This window comes from Tenrec ecaudatus, chromosome 5, assembly GCF_050624435.1.
Source record: "Tenrec ecaudatus isolate mTenEca1 chromosome 5, mTenEca1.hap1, whole genome shotgun sequence".
NCBI lineage: Eukaryota > Metazoa > Chordata > Mammalia > Afrosoricida > Tenrecidae > Tenrec > Tenrec ecaudatus.
The window spans coordinates 167,399,286-167,422,413 of record NC_134534.1 but is presented as its reverse complement, the minus strand read 5'-3'; the positions used below and the strand labels follow the sequence as shown (position 1 = coordinate 167,422,413).

The 23,128-nt window shown below is 52.9% G+C and overlaps 1 protein-coding gene across 1 annotated transcript; it reads left to right on the top strand.

The window, feature by feature from the left end:
* The first annotated feature begins 1,048 nt into the window (after positions 1-1,048).
* On the top strand, positions 1,049-23,087 carry ABCB8 (ATP binding cassette subfamily B member 8). Its single transcript, XM_075550244.1, has 16 exons — positions 1,049-1,280; positions 8,487-8,811; positions 9,182-9,337; positions 9,460-9,554; positions 9,688-9,793; positions 10,501-10,662; positions 10,774-10,859; positions 10,974-11,071; positions 14,588-14,693; positions 17,831-17,864; positions 18,238-18,374; positions 18,599-18,693; positions 18,871-19,004; positions 19,674-19,821; positions 21,692-21,942; positions 22,773-23,087. The coding sequence occupies exons 1-16, from the start codon at positions 1,189-1,191 to the stop codon at positions 22,899-22,901; spliced, it is 2,154 nt and encodes a 717-aa protein (XP_075406359.1). The 5' UTR covers positions 1,049-1,188; the 3' UTR covers positions 22,902-23,087.
* The last annotated feature ends 41 nt before the right edge of the window (positions 23,088-23,128 follow it).

Genomic DNA, 23,128 nt, shown 5'->3' with positions numbered 1-23,128 from the left:
CCTCCTTCATGTGGGAATTGCATCTCAAAATCTGTATCACTTTAGCACTCAGGCTGGAGAAGAGCTGAAAAGAGACCTACCCCTTCTACAGCAGGTATCTTTGTCTTCCAAATGGCATCACCCATTGCTGAGGGGCTGGGCCACTCCTATGATCTTCCAGAGTCATACCTGGATGGGTCCTGTGGGGTTTTTGTCTGCTCTCCCCTACCTAGCTCACCTTGCTATGCCTTATACTCACATGAAGGCCCTTTCCCATACATTAGTTTCCCAAACTGATCCTGGTGCATTTCCCTACCCAGTTGAACCAGAGTCATGGAATGATAGCCCCTCCACCCTTCACCACCTACCTCCACCTCCACCTGATTCAAGGCAATTTACTATAAAGGATACTTTGCCTTGGCAGGTATTGGCGTTGGGACAGAGGGAGCATTAGATGAATGACACAGAGCAACTACTAAAAAAAAAAAAGTCACAGTCCAGTGGGGAAGGCAGATGTGCAAACGCTCAGACATGCCAGTTTGGACTTGAAACCATCTATGGAGAGACAGGTGTGAGGTCGCGCTTTGGCAGACTACAGGATTTCCAAACCAGTAGCCCTCAATCATGTACAGGGTTGGAACCGATAAAATGCACATTGTTTTGGGGTTGCTGTTTTTTTCCCCAAAGGCTCAGGGCTGTCAACTCTAGAGTTGTGACAAATGTGGGAGAACAGGGAAGGTGGTGAGGCACGTATACGTATTTCGAAAAGAAAAGGAGAAAAAAAACACTTCCTGGTCCATTTTTGTTTCTTGCAACACCGGTGACTCAAGTCACCTAGAATTCACCTTGAACCTTAGGTAAACGACCTGGCGACTGCACAGGTACCATGGCTACCCTTGGAGCGCATAGGCACTCTGGCAGCGTCGGGCGGGCGGCAGCAGCCCGGCCCCGCCCCGCCCCGCCCCGCCGGCCCCGCCCAGGGGCGGGCGCATCGAAGTAGGCGTGCCTTTCTGGTTACAGTTCGGGGCGGAGTCGGCTCCAGGGCCGGGTTTGTCCAATCACACCTTGAAATGAGAAGGACACGTCTTTCCTCCAATCAGAGCTAAGGCGCCGGGAGCAAGTCGGGAAGGCGTCGGAGCCAACATGGCGCCCTCGGTGGGTGGAGGGTGAAACGGTCGTGGCCGCCTGCTCCTGCGCTGCCGCCCCGTCATGTTGGCGCACTTGTTTCGGGTCGGGGCTCGGTGCAGCCCTGTGCTAGGCAGGCCGCTCCTGCTACGGATCCATACGTCCACGGCCGTCAGGTAATGAGGGGCCAGCCTGGCCAAGCGCCGGCCGTTGTGGCCGGGGAGGTGGGGCCCTCTGGGAGATGGAGTCCCGACTGCGCGAAGCCAGTCGGGAGCTTCCGGCCCACTCAGGCGGGTGGAATGTCACTCCCCGGGGACTCGGCCTCAATTATTGAAAGCTCTGCTGCTGGCCAGCCGGAGGGCACTCTCGGGGTCAGTGGAAGCGCTCAGCCCCTGTCCACCAGGGGGCACACCTCGCTGCACCGTAGTCATTCAGCCGTCCGCTCGCCTCGGGGCACCTGCCCTCCTCGTTGGAATTGGTTCGGAGGCTTGGACGCTATTTATTGTCGAGGGACATCCAACACAGGTGGTGTCCCCAAGATTCAAAATGACCTGGACAAAAATGGATCCTAGGTCTAGATACTTTCCACAGGGGTAAAAAGTCACCTTAATCACCTACTCGTGTTAATTATAGCAAGGCGCTTTACATACATTGGTTGGGAGTTGAGGCGAGAGGGAGAGGGAGAGGGCGATGGATAAGCAACAATAACCCTAAAGCAACAACTCAAGTGTAAAGCTTTATCGGAAGAGGCTGGTTATTTGAGGGCGGAGCAGACAGTACATTCCCAGGGAGAAGTGGATGTGGAGTAGTCGTATCTTTTGGAAAGCCAAGCTGGAGCAAGCTAAAGTACTGGTGCTGGGAAGTCATCCATCAGTCCTTGGCACGGACTGCCTTTCTCAGAGTCCTTAGAGAACATGAAAGAAGCTGCCAAGTAGCCATGATAAATTATGAAAAGGATTGAAACCTAATTTGGCAAATAGTAAGGTTGTTGATAGTCTTTAAACCAGACAGGAACCCATGAAAAACCATCAAATAATATTGACGTACAGGAAAATAAAAAAATGGATTGCTACAAAGTCATAGAAACCTTTATTAAACAAAAATACTAAACTAGGCTATTGTTTCTCCATATATCTGCCATTTAGGTCTATGTACTTTGGAAGGCAGTGCTTTTTCTTTTAAAAAAAATCATTTTATTGGGGGCTTGTACTGCTCGTCACAATCCATACATCAACTGATTCAGGCATGTTTGTACATATGTTGCCCTCATTCTTTTCTAGATATTTACTTTCTATTGAGCCCTTGATATCAACTCTTTAATATTCTCCCCTCTCTCCCCTTCATAGAGGCCTGATAGATTTAGGTTATTATTTTCATCTCACACCGATTGCTGTCTCACTTCTCCCATGTTTTCTGTTCTTTCCCCTGTAGAGGGGTGTATGGTTATGTGTCGATCATTGCGATCAGTTCCCCCTTTCTCCCTTCCTCTCCCCCTCTTCATCCTACCCTTCTGGTATCACTAGTCCCACTCCTGTTCCTCGATTCTATGTGTTGTGAGCTCCCATTCCTTTCTATACCTGTATAAATGTTCCACTCTAGTCTGGGTTGGGAAGCAGCACTGGGGTCATGGTAGTAGGGGTGAGGAAGTCACAAGGAACCAGAGGAATATAATGTGTTTCATTGATGCTTTACTGTACCCTTGTGACTCATCCCTTCCCTGTGGCCCCTCTATGGGGAGATTGTTCCACTGTCTACAGATGGGCTTTGGATCTCTGCTCCAGCCCCCTTCGTTCTCAACAATATGTTTGTTACGTATCTGCTGATGCCGATTACCTGGTCCCTAAGACTCCTCATGATCACACCAGCGGTGTGCTTCTTCCATGTGGACTTGTTGCTTCACTCCTGAATGGTGGCTTGTGTAACTTCAAGCCTTTAAGACCCCAGACACTATATCTTTTAATAGCCAGGTGCCATCCACCTTCTTCCCCACATTTGCTTATGCACCCGTTTTGTCTTCAGCGATTGTGCCGGAAGGGTGAACATCTCAGACTACTGATAGGTTAGAACAAAGTGTTCTTGTATTGAGGGAGGGTATGAGCAGAGGCCCAAAGTCCATCCCCTACTGCAGTGTATTAAGGAGGTGTTTTTTTCATTTTTCCAATCCTTCCCTGAAGAATTCTGTACTCTTTGATTTATACCCCATCAGAACAACAGTTTTGGCATCTTCAAAGACTCAAATTGTGTTCATTGTAAATATTCTTTGAATTTGGGAACAACAACCAGAAAATGTCTGAAGGGGCCAGATTAGTGCTATAGAGTGCGCGAGGTAGGTTACCCAAAGAAGTTCTCTTAGGACAGACAGCCTTTACTACCCTCAAAGAATAAGTAAATGTGTTGTCATGATAGAAGGAAAATTCCTTGGTGCTGGTGCAATGTGCAATTTTCAGTTTTCTTAGAACATCTCTCTCAGAAAGCCCCTGTGATCTGTGATCATCCAGTGTCCTTCCAGAGAAGCTATCAGAGTTTTTACCCTTTCGGAATCCCCCAAATCGGTTGCCATACTCTCTGAGCTGACTGCTGTGCCCACAGTTTAACTGGCTCAGCAGACTCCCTGGGCACTCACTGTTTTGATTGGCCCTTTTGATTTAAAGCACCCTAATGAGACACACGTCTTACTGAGAGAACTTGTCTGTAGCCATCCGCAGGTCGCAGAGGCATGTTTAAACATGTTTTGCTTGGACTAGAATCCTAGTAGCAATTTTTTTTAACTTCCATATGAGGGGTCAAAAAATTTGTGGGAAAATTCCATTATCATCTTGTTTCATTTGTCATCTGCTTTTCTAAGTCCCCTCAAGTGTGTGTGTGTGTTCATTCATTAACTCGCTACCATCAAGTCCGTGTCAACTCAAAGCAACCACGATAGGACAGGGTGGAGCTGCCCCTGCGAGTTTCTGAGACTGTAACTCTTTATGGGAGGAGAAAGCCCCGTCTTCCTTCTGTGGAGCAGCTGATGGTTTCAAACTGCTGACCTTATGGATCACAGCCCAATGCATAACCACTACCCCACCAGGACTCCTGTGTGTTCATTAGTACAATATAAATGTAATAAGAAATATTAGAGTACATGTTAAAACTAGTATTGTTGGTGAAGCATTTCCATTTCGTTCAATGTACTGTATATACTCGTGTATAAGCCGAGTTTTTCAGCACATTTTTAATGCCATTTTTGTGGTAAAATTAGGTACCTCAACTGACACTCAGTTTGGCTTATACTCGAGTATATACGGTATGTATGTTCATATGTACTAGGTTGCAATGTGTTCTTGTTATGTGCTGTCGAGTTGATTTTGACTCAGAGACCTCATAGATCACAGTAGAAGTGTCCCAGCTGTAATCAGAGTTCTCCAGCTGTAATCTTTTTAACAGTTTTATTAGCACTTCATCCACGTATCATACAATTCAGTGGTTCAGTCATATCAAGAAGAATTGTACAATCTTTACCACTAACAATTTAGAACATTTTCTTCTTCCTTGTACCCATTGTTATTCATGTAATTGGTTTTTGTTTTTTGTTGTTTTATTCTGTTTTTTTAATTTTGGAAAAAATGTGCACAACAAACATCCTCTGAGTCAACAACTTCTACATGTATAATTCAGTGCCATTGATTGTCTCACTCTTATGCTGTACAACCATTATTGATATCCCTCTTCAAATTGTTCTACCACCATTACGGTCAACTCAGTGCCCAAGCATACATACATTCTCAGGCTGGGATCTTTATATGAACAGATCACCAGATCTATTCTCCGAGAGCTGCTGTTGGCTTCAAACTCCCTACCTTGCTGTTAACAGCTGAACTTTTAGCCATTGTGCTGGCAGGGCTCTGTAGAGTTGCAATTTAATATATGTGTATGCCTGTGGACCACACACACACACATAAACCCACTGCCATTGGGTCAATTTCAACTCCTAGTGACTACAAAGGGTTTTTGAGGCCGTAAAGGAGCAGAAAGCCTCGTTTTCCTCTTGCTACACAGCTGATGGTTTTAAACCACTGACCTCGCAGTTAGTCAGTTAGTAGCCCAACGCTTTCCTGACTGCAACTGGGTCCACTTGTTGTGAACCACAGTACGTCTGAAAGTTTGTGAGACACTGTTGTGATCATTCCAATTACTCTGCATCCCTAATGAAGCACGCCTTCGTGCAAACATTTACTGGACATGGATTACGCAGTAGAGCACTTCTACCACAGTGCCGAGGGTCAAGCACATAGGATGCTTCGTCCCCCTGCATGGAGCCCCCTTTGACATGGCGTTACACGCCGGCCTACTTACCCCAAGGCCAGCAGTTTGAAATCACGATGAGACTTTCTACTCCTGTAAAGAGGAAAGACAAAGGGGCAGGTCACTCTGAGTTGGAAACCCACAGGGGCAAACCCACAGGTCACTCTGAGTTGGAATCAACTTGATGGCAGTGAATTTGGTGTGGAGTTTCCCTGCCCTTAAGGAACTTCACGTGTAATAAGGGAAATTGGACAAATTGCACATGGGCCAAAGGAGAGTAAATGCCTGAAAACTTAGGCTAGCCATCAAGAATGCAGAGGCAAACAAAACGTCCGGGCAAAGGGAGCAGGGTAGGGAAGGCATTAAAAAGAAGCGGCCAAAGCACAGGCCTCCTTGAAAGCAAAGGGGATGAGGGGATGAAGTCCTGGGCTCAGATGAAAGACCACCGTGGATGAGGAAGAACCACACTTTCTGCAGAAAGCCTCCATCCTCTCGAGCGTGTATGCTCTTGACTAGATAACCAGCGTCCCTGGCTCCTGCCTTATTCCCTTCCATCCTTCTCTGCTGTGATCAGATGCAGATCACCTCAGAACCAGAAGTGGGCCTCACCTTCTGGATCAACTTCAAATACTTTGGAACACCTTTAATGACTGCCATGACCCCAAGCCTCATCTCTCCTCTCTCTCGTAGGCCAGGCTTCAGCCTTAGATCTTCCACACTTTCTTCAGTTCTTCCTTGCCTCCAGAACCACACCAAACTCACTGCCACTGAGTCAATTCCTATTGGATTCGTAGAACTGTCCCTGTGGGTTTCCGAGGCCATTAAGTGTTTAGACAACTGTTTATGGGAATAGACAGCCTCATTTTTTCATCCACGGAGTGGTTGGTGATTTTGAACTGCCGACCTTTCGGATCTCAGCCTGACGCATAACCACTATGCTTCCATGCTTACAAGCTCTCAGACATGTTTCTCCTTCACCTGGACTTCCCTCTTGCTTTCACCCGACTAGCTCCTGTTCGTCCCTAGGTCTCCTCTGGAAGGCCTTCTCTGACTCCCTCGGACAAGAGGGCAACCTGTGTCCTGTTTGTTCAGTGCCATCAAGTCCGTTTCAACCCACAGCGCCCTTATGCACTACAGAACAAAGCACTGCGCGGTTCTGCCCATCCGCCCCGTTTTTCCGATGCTTGAGCCCATTGTGGAAGCTACTATGTCAGTCCATCTCTTTGAGGCCCTTCCTCTTTTTTGCTACCCTCTACTTTAGCAAACATGATGTCCTTCTCCAGGGACTGGCCTCCTAACATGTCCAAAACACATAAGACAAAGTCTCACCATCCTTGCCTCTAGGGAGCACTCTGATGGTACTTCTCCCAGGACAGATGGGTTTGTCCTTTCAGCAGTCCGTTGTACTGTCAACGTTCTTCTCCAGCACCGCAGTTCATATGCATCGATTCTTCTTCGAAAATAACATGGTCTGGGTCCGTCACACCTTAGTGCTCAAAGTAACATCCTTGCTTTTCAATATTCGAAAGAGGTCTTACCAACAGCTGTTCCTAATCTAACTGTCTTGATCTCCTGACTGCCTAGTTGTGAGCTGTATACTGATGGCTGTGCTCCGTGATCTCCATCAGCAAGCACTTCCAGTCCGCCCGTCCAGCGTATCGCAGGTTGTTAATAAGCCTTCCTGCAATCCTGCTGCTGCGGGTCACTCCTGTCAGCTAGCCTCTCCGTTTGTCCAGCACGCAGACGGAATAAGTGTGGGGAGAGGGTACAGCCCTGCACACCTTTCCTGGTGGTAAAGCGTGCGGTGCTCCTTTGTTCTAGTCACACAACTGCCTCTTGTTGGTGTTCAGGTTCTGCATGCTCTGGAATTCCCGTTCTTGTCAAAGTTACCCACAGTTTGTTATGATCCACAACTCAGGCCATGCACACGCAGGAAGCTTAGTTCATTGGCGTCCCACCACCCCGCAAAGTGTCAACCACTCTGAGGAAGGCCCTCGGTAAGATGGGTGGACACGGCGGCGCAGGACGGGCACTGCTTCAGTCTGTTGTGCATAGGGCTGCTACGGTGGGACTGATTTAGTGGCACCTAACAACACCGCCTTGAGGGCATTCTGTTCTCTTCTCTCTATTCTCACAGCTGAGTACCTGACACTCAGCAGTGTCCCGAATTGTGGTGTCTGCATCCCTATTTCATAGCTGTGGAAGCCAAAGGAAAGGGGCGTGACAATAAGTTATTTGAGTTTCTAGTTTCTTCATCTGATAACAAAGGAATATCTCACCCTTTCTCTTCATACTTTGTCACATGACACTCTGGACACAAAGGGCACTTTGACACTCTGGGCAAGGAGCAGAGACAGGCTAGAGAACAGTAGTCGAAGACAGTCTCGGAGAAGTCACACAATAAAAGAGAGAGACCCTGAATTCTGGAACCAGGTGGCAGGGCTGACCTCTGTGCCAGTTCTCCTGCTTCAGGATAAAGTATACCGTATATACTCGTGTCTAAGCTATTTTTTATCACACTTTTATGCCATTTTTGTGGTAAAATTAGGTGCCTCGGCTGATACTCCGGTCAACTTACACTTGAGTGTATACGGTATTGAAACTCTCCTGGCCCCACCTGATTTTTTTCATCCCCCCGATTAAGATTAACACCATTTCCTCCCAGGGCCGTGAGGACCAAATGTAGTAAGGAGCCTGGTTAGTGCCGCGGACAGTGCCCACACCCGCTCCGGCACCGCCCCTCGCAGACCCAGGGCAGGCCTGCTGCTCTGCCCACTGCTCTGCCGCATCCTGCTCTAGAAAACAAGCTTCTTCCACCTTCACTTTCCTTTTCCTGCTTTCTGGTTTTGTAAATTCTGAAAACATACTGTGTCTGTCTGTCTGTCTGGAAAAACAGCTGGGAGACAGAAGATCCTTCACACCTGCCTCGGTGGGTTGCTGGTCTTTGTCCTAGGAGCGGGTGTTGTGTAAGAACAGTTCCCAGGGCTTGGCCTGAGGATCAAGGAACCAGCTTGGGGAAGCCCCAGGTCAGATCATGTCTTGTTGGCAGTTCAAGGACAGTTGGGAACCTCGGCTCTCAGTGCCTTCTCTCCCCGCAGGCAGTCGGATGGACACCACGGCTCCTACCTCCTCAGTTCCCTGGCTCAGCTGCGGTCCCAGCTATGGCGGCACCTCCTCCGAGCTCCCCGAGCACCCCGACCTCCCAGCCGAAGCCCCCTCTCTGCCTGGCACTGGGTTGGGGGAGTACTGCTGAGCCCTGTGCTGCTAAGGAAGTGCCCCCGCCTCTGCCTTGTGGCGCGTTGTGAGGCAGAAAAGGCCCCTCCTACCCGTGGCAGGCCCCGGGTGGAGGAGTCCTGCTTTAACTGGAAGCTCTTCTGGCAGTTCCTGCGTCCCCACGTGCTGCTCCTGGGGGCAGCCATTGTGGTAAGGTTTTCCCCTTCTGTTCCCATGGCCAGGGGCAGGGAACATGCCAGGAAGTGGTTTATAGCACCCCTATGTCAAAGCAGGACAGGACACCATCTGAGCCTCCCCAAGTCTCCCCAGGGCTGAGCTCCTGGGCGCAGCATGGCTGCGTCTATCCTGGGAGCCTGGGATCTACACAGTGTGGTTGGGTTTGCAGGGTATAAGGTTCTCCCTGGGGCTGCAAGTATGGGGTTCAACTCTTGAGTTGCTGTCGAGTTCAGAGGAGTGGCCAGAGCGTGGCCTGGGCAAAGCTGAAGCCTGGGGCTAGAAAGGCCAGGGCCTGTGTCTGGCTCCCCTTCTGCATTTCAGTACAGCCCCTCTGTCCCCTCAGCTGGCATTGGGAGCAGCGCTGGTGAACGTGCAGATCCCCCTGCTCCTGGGCCAGTTGGTTGAAATCGTGGCCAAGTACACGAGGGAGCATGTCGGGAGTTTCATTACGGAGTCCCGGAACCTCAGCATCCGCCTGCTGCTTCTCTATGGCGTCCAGGTACACAGGGGTCTGGGGCACCCAGAGGACTTGGGAAGTGGGTCCTGAGTGTGCTGACCACTCCAGGGCTGCTGACTTCCATTTACTTTGGAGGAAGGGCCTAAGCACACTGGCCTCCCTAGGGGCTGCTGACCTTTGGGTACCTGGTGCTGCTGTCCCAAATTGGTGAGCGGATGGCCGTGGACATGCGGAGGACCCTCTTCAGCACCCTGCTCCAGTATGTCTGCTTCAGGTTAAAGGGTGGGTTGGGGATCCCCAGAGGGGACAGGGTAGGATGAGTGGTCTTTGGCCTCATACCCCATTAACAGTTCCCTTTCCCCCTGACTTCTGCCCCACTGTCCCATTGCCAGACAAGACATTGCCTTCTTCGATGCTAAAAAGACAGGGCAGCTGATGAGCCGGTTGACAACTGATGTGCAGGAATTTAAATCATCCTTCAAACTTGTCATCTCCCAGGTTAGTGGCTGCAGTACATCTCCCCCTGCCTCACACTCCCCATCCAACTCTGCCCACAGCACTCAACCTCAGCAGGCCATCCCTGCTTTTCAGTGAGGGTGTAGGAGGATATGAGGAAGCTCATGGAAGGGAGCATCCAAGATCAGGATGGGCTGTATCTTCACTGTTTTGAAATACCCTGCCTCCTCCAGAAAAGCTTTCAGGGCTCAGCTTGCCAAGAGCAGCAGTGCTTTGGCCTGCCTCGCCCCGCATGCCTGGCTCCCTGACAAGTACTGAGATGTACTGTGGCTTGTGCTGCATTGCTGGTGTCCTCTTCACCGACCCCTGACCTCTGGTTGCTGTCAGATAATGTCAACTCCTGGCCTGCCGGAGTTCTAGGATAGAAGGAAAAGCAAAGCGGAGTGTTTGCAGGGGGGAATGCCACCCTCTTAGCCCCCGCTTCCACACGAGGCTCCAGTTTCAATACAGTGCATTCACAAGGATCCACCACTGGCTAGTCACTACTTCCTGTCTGCTACTCTTCCCCCCATGGGGTCAAGAGCAGTTCCACCTGTGACCAGTAGGTGGCCACTCAGTCTCCCAGAAGTCAGACTGGTGACCTCGGCCTTGAGTTCAGAGTCTTAGCCTGCTGATCCCTGAAGATGAAGCCCCCAGGTTGTGGTTTTGATGCCAAGTCACCTCCTCTCTCTCCCTCCCTACTTCTCTAGGGACTTCGGAGCTGCACTCAGATGGCTGGGTGCCTGGTGTCCCTGTCCATGCTGTCCACACGCCTCACACTGATCCTAATGGTGGCCACCCCCACCCTGATGGGAGTCGGCACCCTGATGGGCTCTGCTCTCCGTAAATTGTCTCGCCAGTCTCAGGAGCAGGTACCAGAATGGTTTACCCTCATGCCCCACCTCCCCATTTAACTACCCTGTCCTCTTGGGGAGCCCTCCTCTGTCCGGAGCCGTCTTCCTTACTTCCTGGACTCCTTGCAGATCGCCAAGGCAGCAGGTGTAGCAGATGAGGCGCTGGGTAATGTCCGCACTGTGAGAGCCTTCGCCATGGAGCACCGGGAAGAGGAGTGAGGCTTGGGGCAGGGGTAGGGCACAGACAGGGACTTTCCCTTCCCATGCCATCCCCCCCTTCCAAACCACCCAGCCGCTCCTGAGTCCTGAGCTTGGACCTCTCTTACCAGGCGCTATGAAGCAGAGCTGGAAGGGTCCCGCTGGAAGGCAGAGGAGCTGGGCAGAGGCATCGCCTTATTCCAAGGGCTTTCTAACATTGCTTTCAACTGTGAGTGGGCAAGTCCCAGCCTGGGCGGGCCGCTAGTTGATGGGGACGAAAGGAGTACAAGTTTATGGTTTAGGAGCCGGTGGGGGGAGGTCAATGAAAGGCAGTCCCAACGAAGCAAGCAAGGGACACACTGCATCTAACTGATGTTCTTCAGGGACTTCGCTTGACTCAGATTAAGAGACCGTGCTGTGCAGCTGGCTAAAGTGCTAACTAAGCCAAGAAGCGGGGAAGCAGGAGGTTACATGTTTAAACTGTGGGGCACATTGCTGTGGCTCTGAGCAGGAAGCCATGGAGATTTTTGGTGGTTTTATTGTGGTAAATATATACGTAAGGAAGCATTTGCCGTTCAACCATCAGGACATGTATAGTTGAGTGTCAGTTGTGTGCGGCATTTCTTACCTGTCCCCAGGTGTCCACTCACTCATACCTGAAGCTCACGGTCTGGTTTCAGGGTACAACATATAATTGAAGGAGAGCGTTTATTAAGTCATACATACGGAAAAACAAACAACAGACATGTCATCCGCTTGAGAGAGGCCATTAGCACGAGGTCAAGGTGGCCTCCGATGAGTCACTCAGGACACGTGTTAAATAGAGCATGGAATGAAGGAAATTTTGATTTGATTGATGATTTGGGGCAGATTAATACATCACAGGGATGGGTGGGACCAGAAAAGCAGGAACAGGACCGTGCACACTGGGACAGGGACATTGTTGGATAGAAGGACTTACACAATTGGTCCAGGACCTTCTGACCGAGGCAGCCGGGGCACGGCTGATAAGGCATGAGTCATGAGTATGTGACTCGCTGTCATGTCTCTCAAGGACATACAGGGCAAGCCCCTAGGAGAGAGGGGCTTCCTGGAGAGCGGTTGAGGTCATCTGCTTTTAGAGGCGCTCTGCCTGAGGGCAGCATCTACGTCCTGGTTAGTGCTCGGAGGGAATTCAGTGGAGGATCAATCTATGTGCTGACTCCGCAAATGGATGTGGGCTGTCACGGCCACCCACCCATGGCCTTCTGCAAACTGGGTGCTCGGCACTGAAGCTCTCATACACTTCTAAGCACTGAGTGCCCCTTCCCCTCCGTTCCCGGCCTTGGTAGGCATTCATGAACTCCCACCCACTGCATACACTTGCCTATTCTGAATAGGTTTGTAGCGTGTATCAGGACATCACTTCTCCTTAGGGCTCAGTAGTAGTCACTGCGTGTGCGTGCCACATTTTATGTGTGCATGCATCTATCGATTGGCTGCTGTGAGCGGTGCTTCAGTGAACATAGATGTCCAGCTCTATGGGAGCTTGGGTTGGGATATAGTCATAGTGGTACATCGGGAGCTCATATGGGAATTCTGTGTTTCATTGTCTGAGGATCTGTTTTCCACAGCAGCTGGCCATTTTACAGCTTTCCCCGCAACACCCCGGCTCCTCACCAACACCTCTTGTCTACGTCTTCTAGTAGGAGGAGCCATGGTAGCAAAGTAGATTGTACATCGGGTTGCAAACCACACGGTCGTCAGTTTGAAACCACCAGCTACTCCATAGAGAAAAAGAGGCAATCTGTTCCTGAAGAAATTTTTAAAAACCAAAAGCCAAACTCACTGCCATCGAGATGATTCCAACTCCTCGTGACCCCGAAGGACAGGGCCGAACTGTACCTGTGGGTTTACAGGAGTAGAAAACCTCATCTTTCTCGCTCAAAGCAGCTGGTGGATTCACACTGCTGTGCTTGTGGTTAGCAGGTAATGTGTAACCACTGCACCGCCGGGGCTCCTCTAGAGACTGACGGCCCTGGAGACTCATTGGGCCAGTTCTGTTAGGTCCCGTAGGGTCCTGGTGAGTCAGACTTCACTTGGTGTCAGTGGGTTTGAGTTATCTCTGCGAATGGCGAAAGGAGTCCCGATAGCTCAATGCATTGTGCTTGGTGCTGCTAACCCCAAGGTCATCCACTGGAAACCTGAGCCTCTCCAGGATGACACTTTCTGCCCCCCTAGAGCTTGGCTGTCTTGAAAACCCTTGGGGGGGGGGGGGGTGAGTGGACTCCAGAGGGTTGCAGTGAGTCGATGGCAATGAGGGCATGGAGGGTCCTCTCATCACATACTTTGGGTGTGTTAGCAGAAGCAACCAGTCTTTAGAGAAGGAACCACGCGTGGCCCAGGCAACGGTGGGTTCTGTGGTACAGCAGGTTGCTCTGCATTGCACCAGGCTTGGTGGTACCTAACCTCCACTGCAGAGCGGAAGCCCTGGTGGCATGGTGGTTACACCTTGGACTGCTCACCTCACAGTGAGCAGTTCCAACCCACCGGCAACTGTGCAGGAGAAAGATGAGGCTCCCTGCTCCTCTTGAGATGTACAGCCTCACACACACACCCCAGCAGTAAATCTGATTGGATTTGCTGTCAGTGAGTCTGAAGGGCTTTGCTGGGGAGGAGTGCCTTTTATTCCAGTCCATGCTATCATTGATAGATCATTTTCCGTACCTTTCTTTTCAGATTCCTCTTTGTAAACCATCTAGAAGCCCGCCTAACTTTTGTGTACTGATCTTGTACCCTGCCACTTGGCGGGCTTCCTTTATGACCTCTCGTAGCTTCCTGGTGGTCTCTGCGGGGCCATCCTCATAGAGACTCATGCCATCTGCATAAAGGATACATTGTACTTCCTGCTTCCTTATTGGATGCCTTTTATTTCTTTGTCTCGCCTCATGCTCCAGCTTGAGCTTCCCCTACCGCCCTGAGTAGCAGGGTGAGAGCAGACAGCCTTGTCTGGTGCCTGATCTTGAGGCGAAAGTGCTTGGTTGTGGTCCACTGCGCATGGCGTTGGCTGTGAGCTCTCCCTAAGCAGCCCTTCCCTTTTCTTTTTTCAAATCATTTTATTGGGGCTCATACAACCCTTATCACAATCCACACCTGCATCCATTGTGTCAGGCACTCCTGTACATTTGTTTCCTTCATCATTCTCAAACACTTGCTTTCCACTTGAGCCCTTGGTATCAGCTTCTCTTTTTCCCCTCCTTCCCCCACCGTCCCTCCCTCACAAGCCCTTGATAATTTATAGAGTATTATTTTTTCATGTCTTATACTATTGTAGGCGTCCTCAAACTACAGCCCGTGGGCCACAGGTGGCCCACCAAAGACATTCATCTGGCCCGCCAGGTGTTTTTGCCCCATTTGTATTTTTACTTCAAAATAAGATATGTGCCGTGTGCATAAGAATTTGTTCATAGTTTTTATTTTTTTAAACTATAGTCTGGCCCTCCAGTGGATCTGAGGGACAGTGAACTGGCCCCCTGTTTAAAAAGTTAGAGGACCCCTGGTCTAATGTTCCCCTTTACCCACTTTTCTGTTGTCCGTCCCCCAGGGAGGGGGCTATCAAAAACCCTTCAGCTGGGTGAGGAAGGAAACAAAGGCAGGGCATACTAAGTACCAGCACTCGGGACTAACACCTAGTCGGGCCTCTGCTCTCAGCTCAGGGCTGCTTCCCTTCTAATCACGTAACTACTCTGTCTTCTTCCTCATGCAGGCATGGTCTTGGGCACGTTGTTTATTGGGGGCTCCCTCGTGGCTGGACAGCAGCTGACAGGCGGGGACCTCATGTCCTTCCTGGTGGCCTCCCAGACAGTGCAGAGGTGAGTGTGGAACCATTTCCATTCCAAAAGAGCCCCTGCCACCCTCCAGAGCCCTGCTGGGCAGGGGACCAAGTACCAGCCCACTGGCTTAGGCCTGCCCCACAGCCCCAGGCCTGCCCTGCTCCCCTGGTAAGGCTCAGGGCTGGGGTCAGAGCCCAAGGTCTCTCACAAGAGCCCCTCAAAGGTCATTGCGATCCCCCAAATTATTCACTGAATGTATAGTTGGAAATGAGTTGGAAATGAGGCTAGTTTCCATCTTCCAAACAACACAGATTTTTCCCGACCTATTTTTTTGAGAGCTGACCAACCATCCTCCTCTTGGCCTTCTCCAAGCGTAAGAAGCTGACCCCTGGTCCTGTTCACATTTCACCCTCAGCACTGGTTGGTTTACACTGATCTGAAGTTTGCCTGCTCATCTGGACCCTAGCCTCCTTTTTCTGAACTAAGGACCAGCAGTTCCTTTTTATTTTTTCTTCCCCAAACATAGTGTATATATTAAAAGGCTGAAAATCTTATGATAAAGGTAGTATGAAGGCTTTAGTTACTACCAACCATGTTTTAAACACGCGCACACACACAAAACCCAACTGCAGCAAGACAAAATGTTCCTGTAGCCTGATCACAGACATCTTTCCCTGAAGGCAGCCCCTGCCTTGCTCTCTGTGGCCATCACATCCTGGCTGTCAGTGCTGTCTACTGTCCGACCACCTGTGCCTTGATCACCATCCAGCAGCTTGTCATTCATTGTCATTTAGCCCAGACAGACAAATTCCCTTTTTGGACTCTAAACTCAGCAGTCTACCGGAGCCCACCCTGACACCATCCTAGCCCTAATTTCTGCGCCATGTGCCCCGGTCATGAGCCCCTTCAGACTGCCTCTGATCCTGGGCAATCCAACCCCTCTTCCCACCACAAGTGCGGTGTTTCCAGGTGACCCTGGCATGCAGAGGTTCCAGTTGCCATAGAGATGGAGTCTAGAGTGTCCGTCTGCCACCCTTGCCCCCTCAGTGCCCCTCCAGAGTAGTTTTCTGTGAGGTTAGCTTCAGTCTCAGGGATCAGCATTCTAGTCTTGAGGATCCAAAAGAAATGCGCTGTTGTGTGCCTTCAAGTCAATGCTGACTGGAGCAGCCCCAAAGGACAAAGCCAAACTGCCCCCTCGGGCCTCTGAGGCCAAGGCTGTCCTCCCTAGGACCCTGGTGGCATCACGATTTGGAGGCGTTCCAAGTCAGTAATTTGAAACCACCAGCCACTTCTCGGGAGAAAGGAGGGGCTCTCAGTCCCAGAAACCCACAGGCACTTCCACCCCGTCCTGCTGTGCGGCTGTGAGTCGGCATCACCATCGAACCCCCAGGCTCTTGGGAATATCCACTGGCACCCTTAACAAAAGAATCCCGGGGCCCTCAGGTTGACAGTGGGGGGATTCTCTCTCCTGTGACAGAGAGAGAGAGAGAGAGAGAGAGAGAGAGAGAGAGTGTGTGTGTGTGTGTGTGTGTGTGTGTGTGTGTGTGTGTGTGTCCCTGAATGCCCTAGTGCTGACTCCTATCCACCTTCCCTAGGGACCTCAGGGTCAGCTGCCCCCATCGCTTCCCCTTGTGGCTTAGCCCAGGCCCGAGAACAGACTCTGTCCTCACTTCCCCACTGTACTGCTGGCCATGGAACAGGAGTTGATGGTGGATGCAAGTCCAGCCCGACAGGTAGTCCGAATGGCCTCTCCGGCAGCCTGAGGTCCAACCGTTTCCTTTGGTGACCCCCTCCAAGTGCGCATAGCCCCCGGCCCTGGGACCCTTATCACCAAACCGAGAGCCTTCAAAACTTGGAGAAATTGGGTCTTATTTCATTCGAGAAACTGTTTTCTTAATGGGTGCTGCCAGTTCTCCCCAACCACACAAAACAAACAGCACCGCTCTCCAGTCAAGTTCAAGCTCACAGGGACCCTTTAGGATGGAGCAGAACTGCCCCATAGGGTTTCCAAGGCCGTCAGTCTTTATGGAGGGAGCCTGCCACATCTTTCTCCAGAGGAACGCCAGTGCCACCAGTCTGTCCGTCCTAAGTGGTATTTTTCCAGTGCCTGGGGGAAGTGCCGCACAGAACACAGTCCCTTCAGCAGCCCCTTTAGAGGTAGACCTGGGCACCGCCCTGAGAGGACAGGGCTACTGCTGCTAGAACCTGGTTCCCTCGGCCAGCTTCCCGCAGCCATGCCCTGGCCCACGGCCAAGGGACTCGAGCAAGGTCACTGCCACCCTCATGAGTCATGTGCATTTTGGTTTTCAGTTGCTGCCAGGCACCTTGACAAGGCTCCTAATGGCCCCAGAGCCCTTGTGGAGCATCCCCCCCACCCCTCCTTACCCACAGATAGCTCAGGACTGGCTCTGCTTTGCTCCATGCCTCCCCTTCCCCGTGACCAATGCTGGGTCTTGCGAGTTGCCAGAGACAGTTTTTGTGTGGTTTTGTGACTCTTCCCACCCGACCCACCCTGGCCGTGGAAGAAATGAGTCCTGTTCTGGGAGATGGAGATGGAAACACGCTTTCCTCTTCAAGAGAAGACCCTGGATGTGGGGCACACAGTCACATGCACCCATGCTGTCACCAGCCAGCCAAACCACTCAAGGATTGTGACTCATCCTTCTCTAGCCTCAGGCAGCCAAGTATCCTCTCCCACCCTGTCTAGACAGATAAACACACACACCCCATTCCGTACCCAGGCACCCTCCTGCAGAGTGAGCATCAGGGCATTGTGGTTCTGCATTCCCCCAGAGTTTGCTGCACTGTTGTTTACTTTCATTCAAATGGGCATTCATTGTCCACCATGCATCCTCTGGCCAGGATTGTGTGAACACTCCCCACAAGGCCCTGCCCCTTAGCCCCACACCCACCCTCCCATGGGAGCCTCTGCCCTGACCTGAAGTTGGGGAACGAGGTCAACTTTGCCTGGCCAAGGAGAAAGCCAGGGTTCAGAAGAAAGGGGCTTGCTCAGTCTGTCAGTCCTTGCCAGGGGAGAACTCAGTGTTGACTGCACACAACCCGCTTCCCTGCCTCACCCAGCACATCCACCCGCCTCCACAGTGGCCAAAGCTTGCCTGCAGCGCCGGCCTGGCCTCTGGCTTCCTTTTGTGCCCACCATGCTCTCTTTCTTTCAGGTCCATGGCCAACCTCTCTGTTCTGTTTGGCCAGGTGAGTGGGCAGTCATTGGGGGGTGCGAGTGGGGGCCCCCAGGGGTGGTTACTGGTCTGGGCTGGAGTTCAAGAACTGACAAGATGATTTTGAGTATTGCCCCACCTGCCCATTGGCTGGTTGTCAGGGAAGAGAATGCTGGGAATGCCTGAGCCACAGACTGCAGCACACATGGGATCCCTTTCACTGCTGGCCCTGCTGGAGGTGGAGGGGTCGGGGTTGGTGTTCAAGAGATGCTTCTACTGGTCGTGGCTTCCCATCTCCCTTGCCCAGCCCACCTTCCACCCTCTTCCCCTCAATCCGTGAACCTCCCCCAATGTTCTAGACTTCCCACACCTCCCCTGCCTCATTTGCAATTTCCCATTCCTCACAGGTGGTACGGGGACTCAGTGCAGGGGCTCGGGCCTTTGAGTACATGACTCTCAGTCCCAGCATCCCATTGTCAGGGGGCTGCAGCATCCCAAAAGAGGACCTTCTTGGAGCCGTCACATTTCAGAACGTCCGCTTCAGGTCAGCACTTGAGCAGCCCAGACCTGAGACTGCTCCTGGGCCGTGGCCCGGGCCTTGCTTGAACGCCTCCCTGTAAATCAGCCCTCAAAAGAGCACAGTGCGGCTAAGGGGAATTCAGGCGGGGCGGGGCTTGTGGCAAGCTGCCCCGTGGTTCTGCAGAGTAGGGCAAGGCAAGCAGGGACCTTGGAGTCTGGTCTGACTTGGGCCTCTTGGCTTCTCTGCAGTTACCCCTGCCGCCCTGGCTTTGAAGTGCTCAAAGATTTCACACTGACACTGCCCCCTGGCACGGTTGTGGCCCTGGTAGGCCAGTCTGGCGGAGGTAAGAAAACTCAGCACGTGCCTGCCACCACCATGCCTCCTACTCTGGTGACCTTCCCCCCATGCCCTCAGGAGCCACCCTGCCCCTCCCAGAAGCGCTTTCTACTTCCATCGCAGGTTCCTGCCCCACAGAAACCCCTGCAGACCCTGTCTCCCCCACCCCCTCCCGACTCCCCAGGAAAGACCACCGTGGCCTCCCTGCTGGAGCGCTTCTACGACCCCACTGCTGGGGCAGTGCTGCTGGACGGGCACGACCTCCGCACCCTTGACCCCTCCTGGCTCCGCGGCCATGTCATCGGCTTCATCAGCCAAGTGAGTCGTTCCCCCACCTGTCCACCGACACCCACCAGCAGGGTGGCTTCCCATCAAAGGAGGTGCCAGGACACGTGGGTTGCCTGGGAGAGACCTGCACCCTTTGTCACTGCTCGCAGTCAGCCTGGGTCTGAGGCCCAGCTGTCCCAGGACAGCTGTGGCTCTGCCTCTTCCCCATTCCTCCACAGGAAGCAGCTAAGGAGGCAGGACAGCATCTTTAGGAACTAGAGGTGTCCGGGTTCAGAGAAGCCGTGCTCTGGGGACTGGTGGTGGCCACCTTTCCCCTCACTAAAAAGACTTGAGGCTCCTGCCCTGAGATCATAAGGCTGTGGCTGGGTTGTTGTTATTGTTGTTGTTGTTTCCTTGTTTGCAATGAACTCTTTCCATAGCGACAGGTCCGAGCCCCCAGTGAGGTGCCATGCCCCCTTTCCTCTCCCCTCCCCTCCTCTCTCCAGGCCAGCGCACGCTGTCCCAGTCACCTGCCCCAGGGGCTGTGCTGGGTGCCGGAGCAGGAAGCACTTGTGTACATTTGCAGAGGTCCGGACCCGCCCTTCATGTCTGAGTTTCTGCCCGCTGCCCCTCACGGGGGTCCAGGTGGCTCTTGTCCGGCTGAGGAGGCCGCAGTCCCTCGGGGATGTGTCCTGCTGACTGCCCTCTTCCCCGCCCCAGGAGCCAGTGCTGTTCGCAACCACCATCATGGAGAATATCCGCTTTGGGAAGCTGGACGCCTCGGATGCGGAAGTGTATGCAGCCGCCCGGGAGGCCAATGCCCACAACTTCATCACCAGCTTCCCTGAGGGCTACGACACCATTGTGGGTGAGCGCCAGGGCATACTCTGCTCGGTCCCCAGGTGTGGCATTGTGGGGCAGGGTGAGGCGGGAAGCGCCGGGGAGGAAGACAGTTGCTACAGCAGACCAGGTGAGATACGAGCTATGGGCCACGGGCAACAGTTGGTGAGACTGCTGTCAGAGCCCATGGGTGCCCATGACAGAAGCACCAAGCAGCCTGCAAAAACAGGAAGGCTTATTTATTTTATTTTAACCAGGAAAGCAATGAGCAAAGTTGTATTTGCTCAGTTTTGGCATTTGAAGTGTTCTCCAATAACATCTTTGCCTTGAGCATCTTTGCCGTGGTCCTCAACAGCCACACAACTGCAAGCAACCACTTTCTGGGGTGTTCCTTCTCTGTCAGTTGGGCAGAGGCCTGCCCACTCCCCTGGCTCCTTGTTGTCACCCACCTGAATGTGCTTGGTGTGGTGTTCAGCACACTCACTGGATGTGCACGGCTCGTCACACGGATGCAGGCACAGAGATGGGCGTGGTGCTTGTCTAAGGCGCTGCAGCTTCGAGAATCCCATGGGCTCGGCCCTCGTGGAGGAGGGCGGTCCTGGTAAAGCAGTGTCAACCTCCGCTCCACCTCCAGCAGCAGTGTTTTCCCCGGCCGTGGGGGGAGGGGGGGTGATGACAGTGACGGCTGGGACCAAATCTTGAGCACACCCAAGCCTCTGTCTCTGCACAGCTCAGTGGGGAGAGGGAACGAGCAAGACGGGAAGAAGACACTAAAAGACTCTAAAAAGGAGTATGATCGAGGGCCTGGCCCCAGACACCAGGCATCTTGGTATCAAGACACTTCAAAGAGCCCAACAGAGGGCCTCCGTGAACCGAAGAGAAAGAAGTGCAGGGCTCCCTCCTTACGGGTCTCCCCTCCTGGCTCCTGCTTCATCCTGTTCTTGGCTCTTTCAACGTAAAGGCGTAACCTCTCGGGAGCCTGAGGCATGCCTTTGGTAGGGCTGGTCGCTCCTCTGATGACAATGCCAGAGGGTCATACCATGGAAGCTTTGGGTCATCAGGAGATCGTTTTTTGTTTTTTTTTCCCCTCTCACACTTGGGGCTTTGTTTACCATGGCGTGTTTCATGACTTTGCTGCGGAAGGTTCCAGCATCTCCAGACACAGGACTATGGAGCACTCAATGCTTGTGCCTTGGCTTCAGTCTCCCTCCACCTCTACCTTCCCAGGTCTCCTGCCACTCAGCGTTAGTCCATCCTCAGATACTGGGCTCGTAATCTCATCTTGTGACACTTGTTGGCGTCTGACCAGCCCAGACAGGAAGGGCTGTGCGTATGCCCCTCGCCTGGGATGGCTCTTTCTCCTGCCTCTGATCGTCTGGACGCTAAACCAGCCCCTTTGCGGATCTGTGATCACTACATTGGCTAGAGTCATGTTCTCTCTGCCAGCTTGTCACCTCTGCTCGTCCACATGGGTGTTTCACATCCTAAGTCTGGCCTTCTCAGAGTGCCCAAGCGATGACTTCTCATTCTACCACAGCCTGGCTCCTTTCCAGCAGGCCAGGACCAGGCCTTGAATATGCACCCAGCAGCGGAGCCTGGGAGGCCGTAGGCACTGGAGCTCTGGGGACTCTAGTGGGACTGCTCATAGCTGCTAGGCTCTTTCTTGGGGTGGGGAGGGCATCTCTGAATCATCCAGTGAGTGCAGGCTGTGAGCATGGCTGCGGCCACACTGAGCACATGGCTCAGACAGAGCCCCGCCCCCAGAGCTCCTGGCCCAGCTAGAGGACAGTGCTGGGGGCCTGAGTGGCCAAGCTTAGGAGGACACGGTACTCCTTTGCAGAGCACACACTCCAGGGCAGACCAAGACTCAATCCAGGCCCTGCCCTCTTCCTTCCCAGGTGAGCGGGGCACCACTCTGTCTGGTGGCCAGAAGCAGCGCCTGGCCATTGCCCGAGCCCTCATCAAACAACCCAGAGTGCTGATCATGGATGAGGCCACCAGTGCCCTGGACACAGAGTCTGAGCAGGTCGTGCAGGAAGCCCTGGACCGGGCCAGCACGGGGCGCACAGTGCTGGTCATCGCCCACCGGCTCAGCACTGTGCGCAGGGCCCACCACATCGTCGTCATGGCTGGCGGCCGGGTCTGGGAGGTCAGTCTGGGGTGGGGGTGCGGGGAATTGGCTGGCAAGTTGAGCCATGCACAGGGAAATGGGTACTTTGTAGAGCTGGGCGGGGTCTGGGCTGGCCCTTGGGGCTGGGGCTGTATTCTGGAAGTGGCTCCCATGTACTTTCAGAAGCCTCCCTTCCTCCACTCCCTCGGCGAGAGCGCTGGTTCCATCCGTTTGTAGGACTTAAAAAGACAGTGACGTGGAAGGCCTTGGGGGCCAGACAGGCATCCAGCGCATGAGGGATGGACGGGGCAGCAGTGGGGACTCTTTCAGGCTGGTCTGCAGCAGGGCACGGAGACTTCATAGGCTCCGCATTGGCTCCCAGCCCAGCCAGCCCATCAAGGCAAAGCTCAGAGGGGTTGTGCCAGAGCAGTGGTTCTCTACCTTCCTCATGCCGTGATCCTTTCTTACAGACCCCACAAGGTTATTCTCCTTGCTACTTCATAGCTGTAATTTTGCTACTGTTATGAATCATTCGCCCCTCAAAGGGGTCTCAACCCACAGGTTGAGAACCGCTGTGTTAGTCTTAGGAAGTGTGTGGATCGTAAAGAGACTATGAGGTTCAGAGTTTCAGTCTTTCGGCTTTGTACAGGAGGAATCAAATGGCCTTCCAAAATGCAGTGAGACGGGAGGTGGCAGGAACAAAGGAAGGGGCTTTAACCTGTGCACAGACTGCATGGCCTGCCTCAGGGGGAGCACCTCTCACCCTACGTGGTGATGAGTCCTGGGTTGAGAAGCTATACGTGCCCACGAGGGCTTTTTACTCTAGGCTGGGGCTCGGGAGGGGTGACCTGCTGCCCCTTTTCTTCCAGTCTGGGACCCACGAGGAGCTGCTGAAGAAACAAGGACTCTATGCTGAGCTGATCCGGAGGCAGGCCCTGGACTCTCCTCTGACCTCTACCCCACCCCTGAGGGTGCCGACAGGTCACAGGAACCTGTAGGCCTAAGGACAGGTGGCAGCCAGTGGCAGTCTTGACCACAGAGCAGCTGAGGCCAACAGAGGGACTGAGCCCCAGGGCAGTGTACTCCACTGCGACCAATAAACACCTGACGGGGAGCTGGACTGGGCAGCAGTGGGGACACTGCCATCGCACCCACTCCCCTCCTGCTGGCAGGCTTCTTCCTCCCGTCCCGAGCCCTGGGCATCATTGCGCTGATGCAGAGGGAT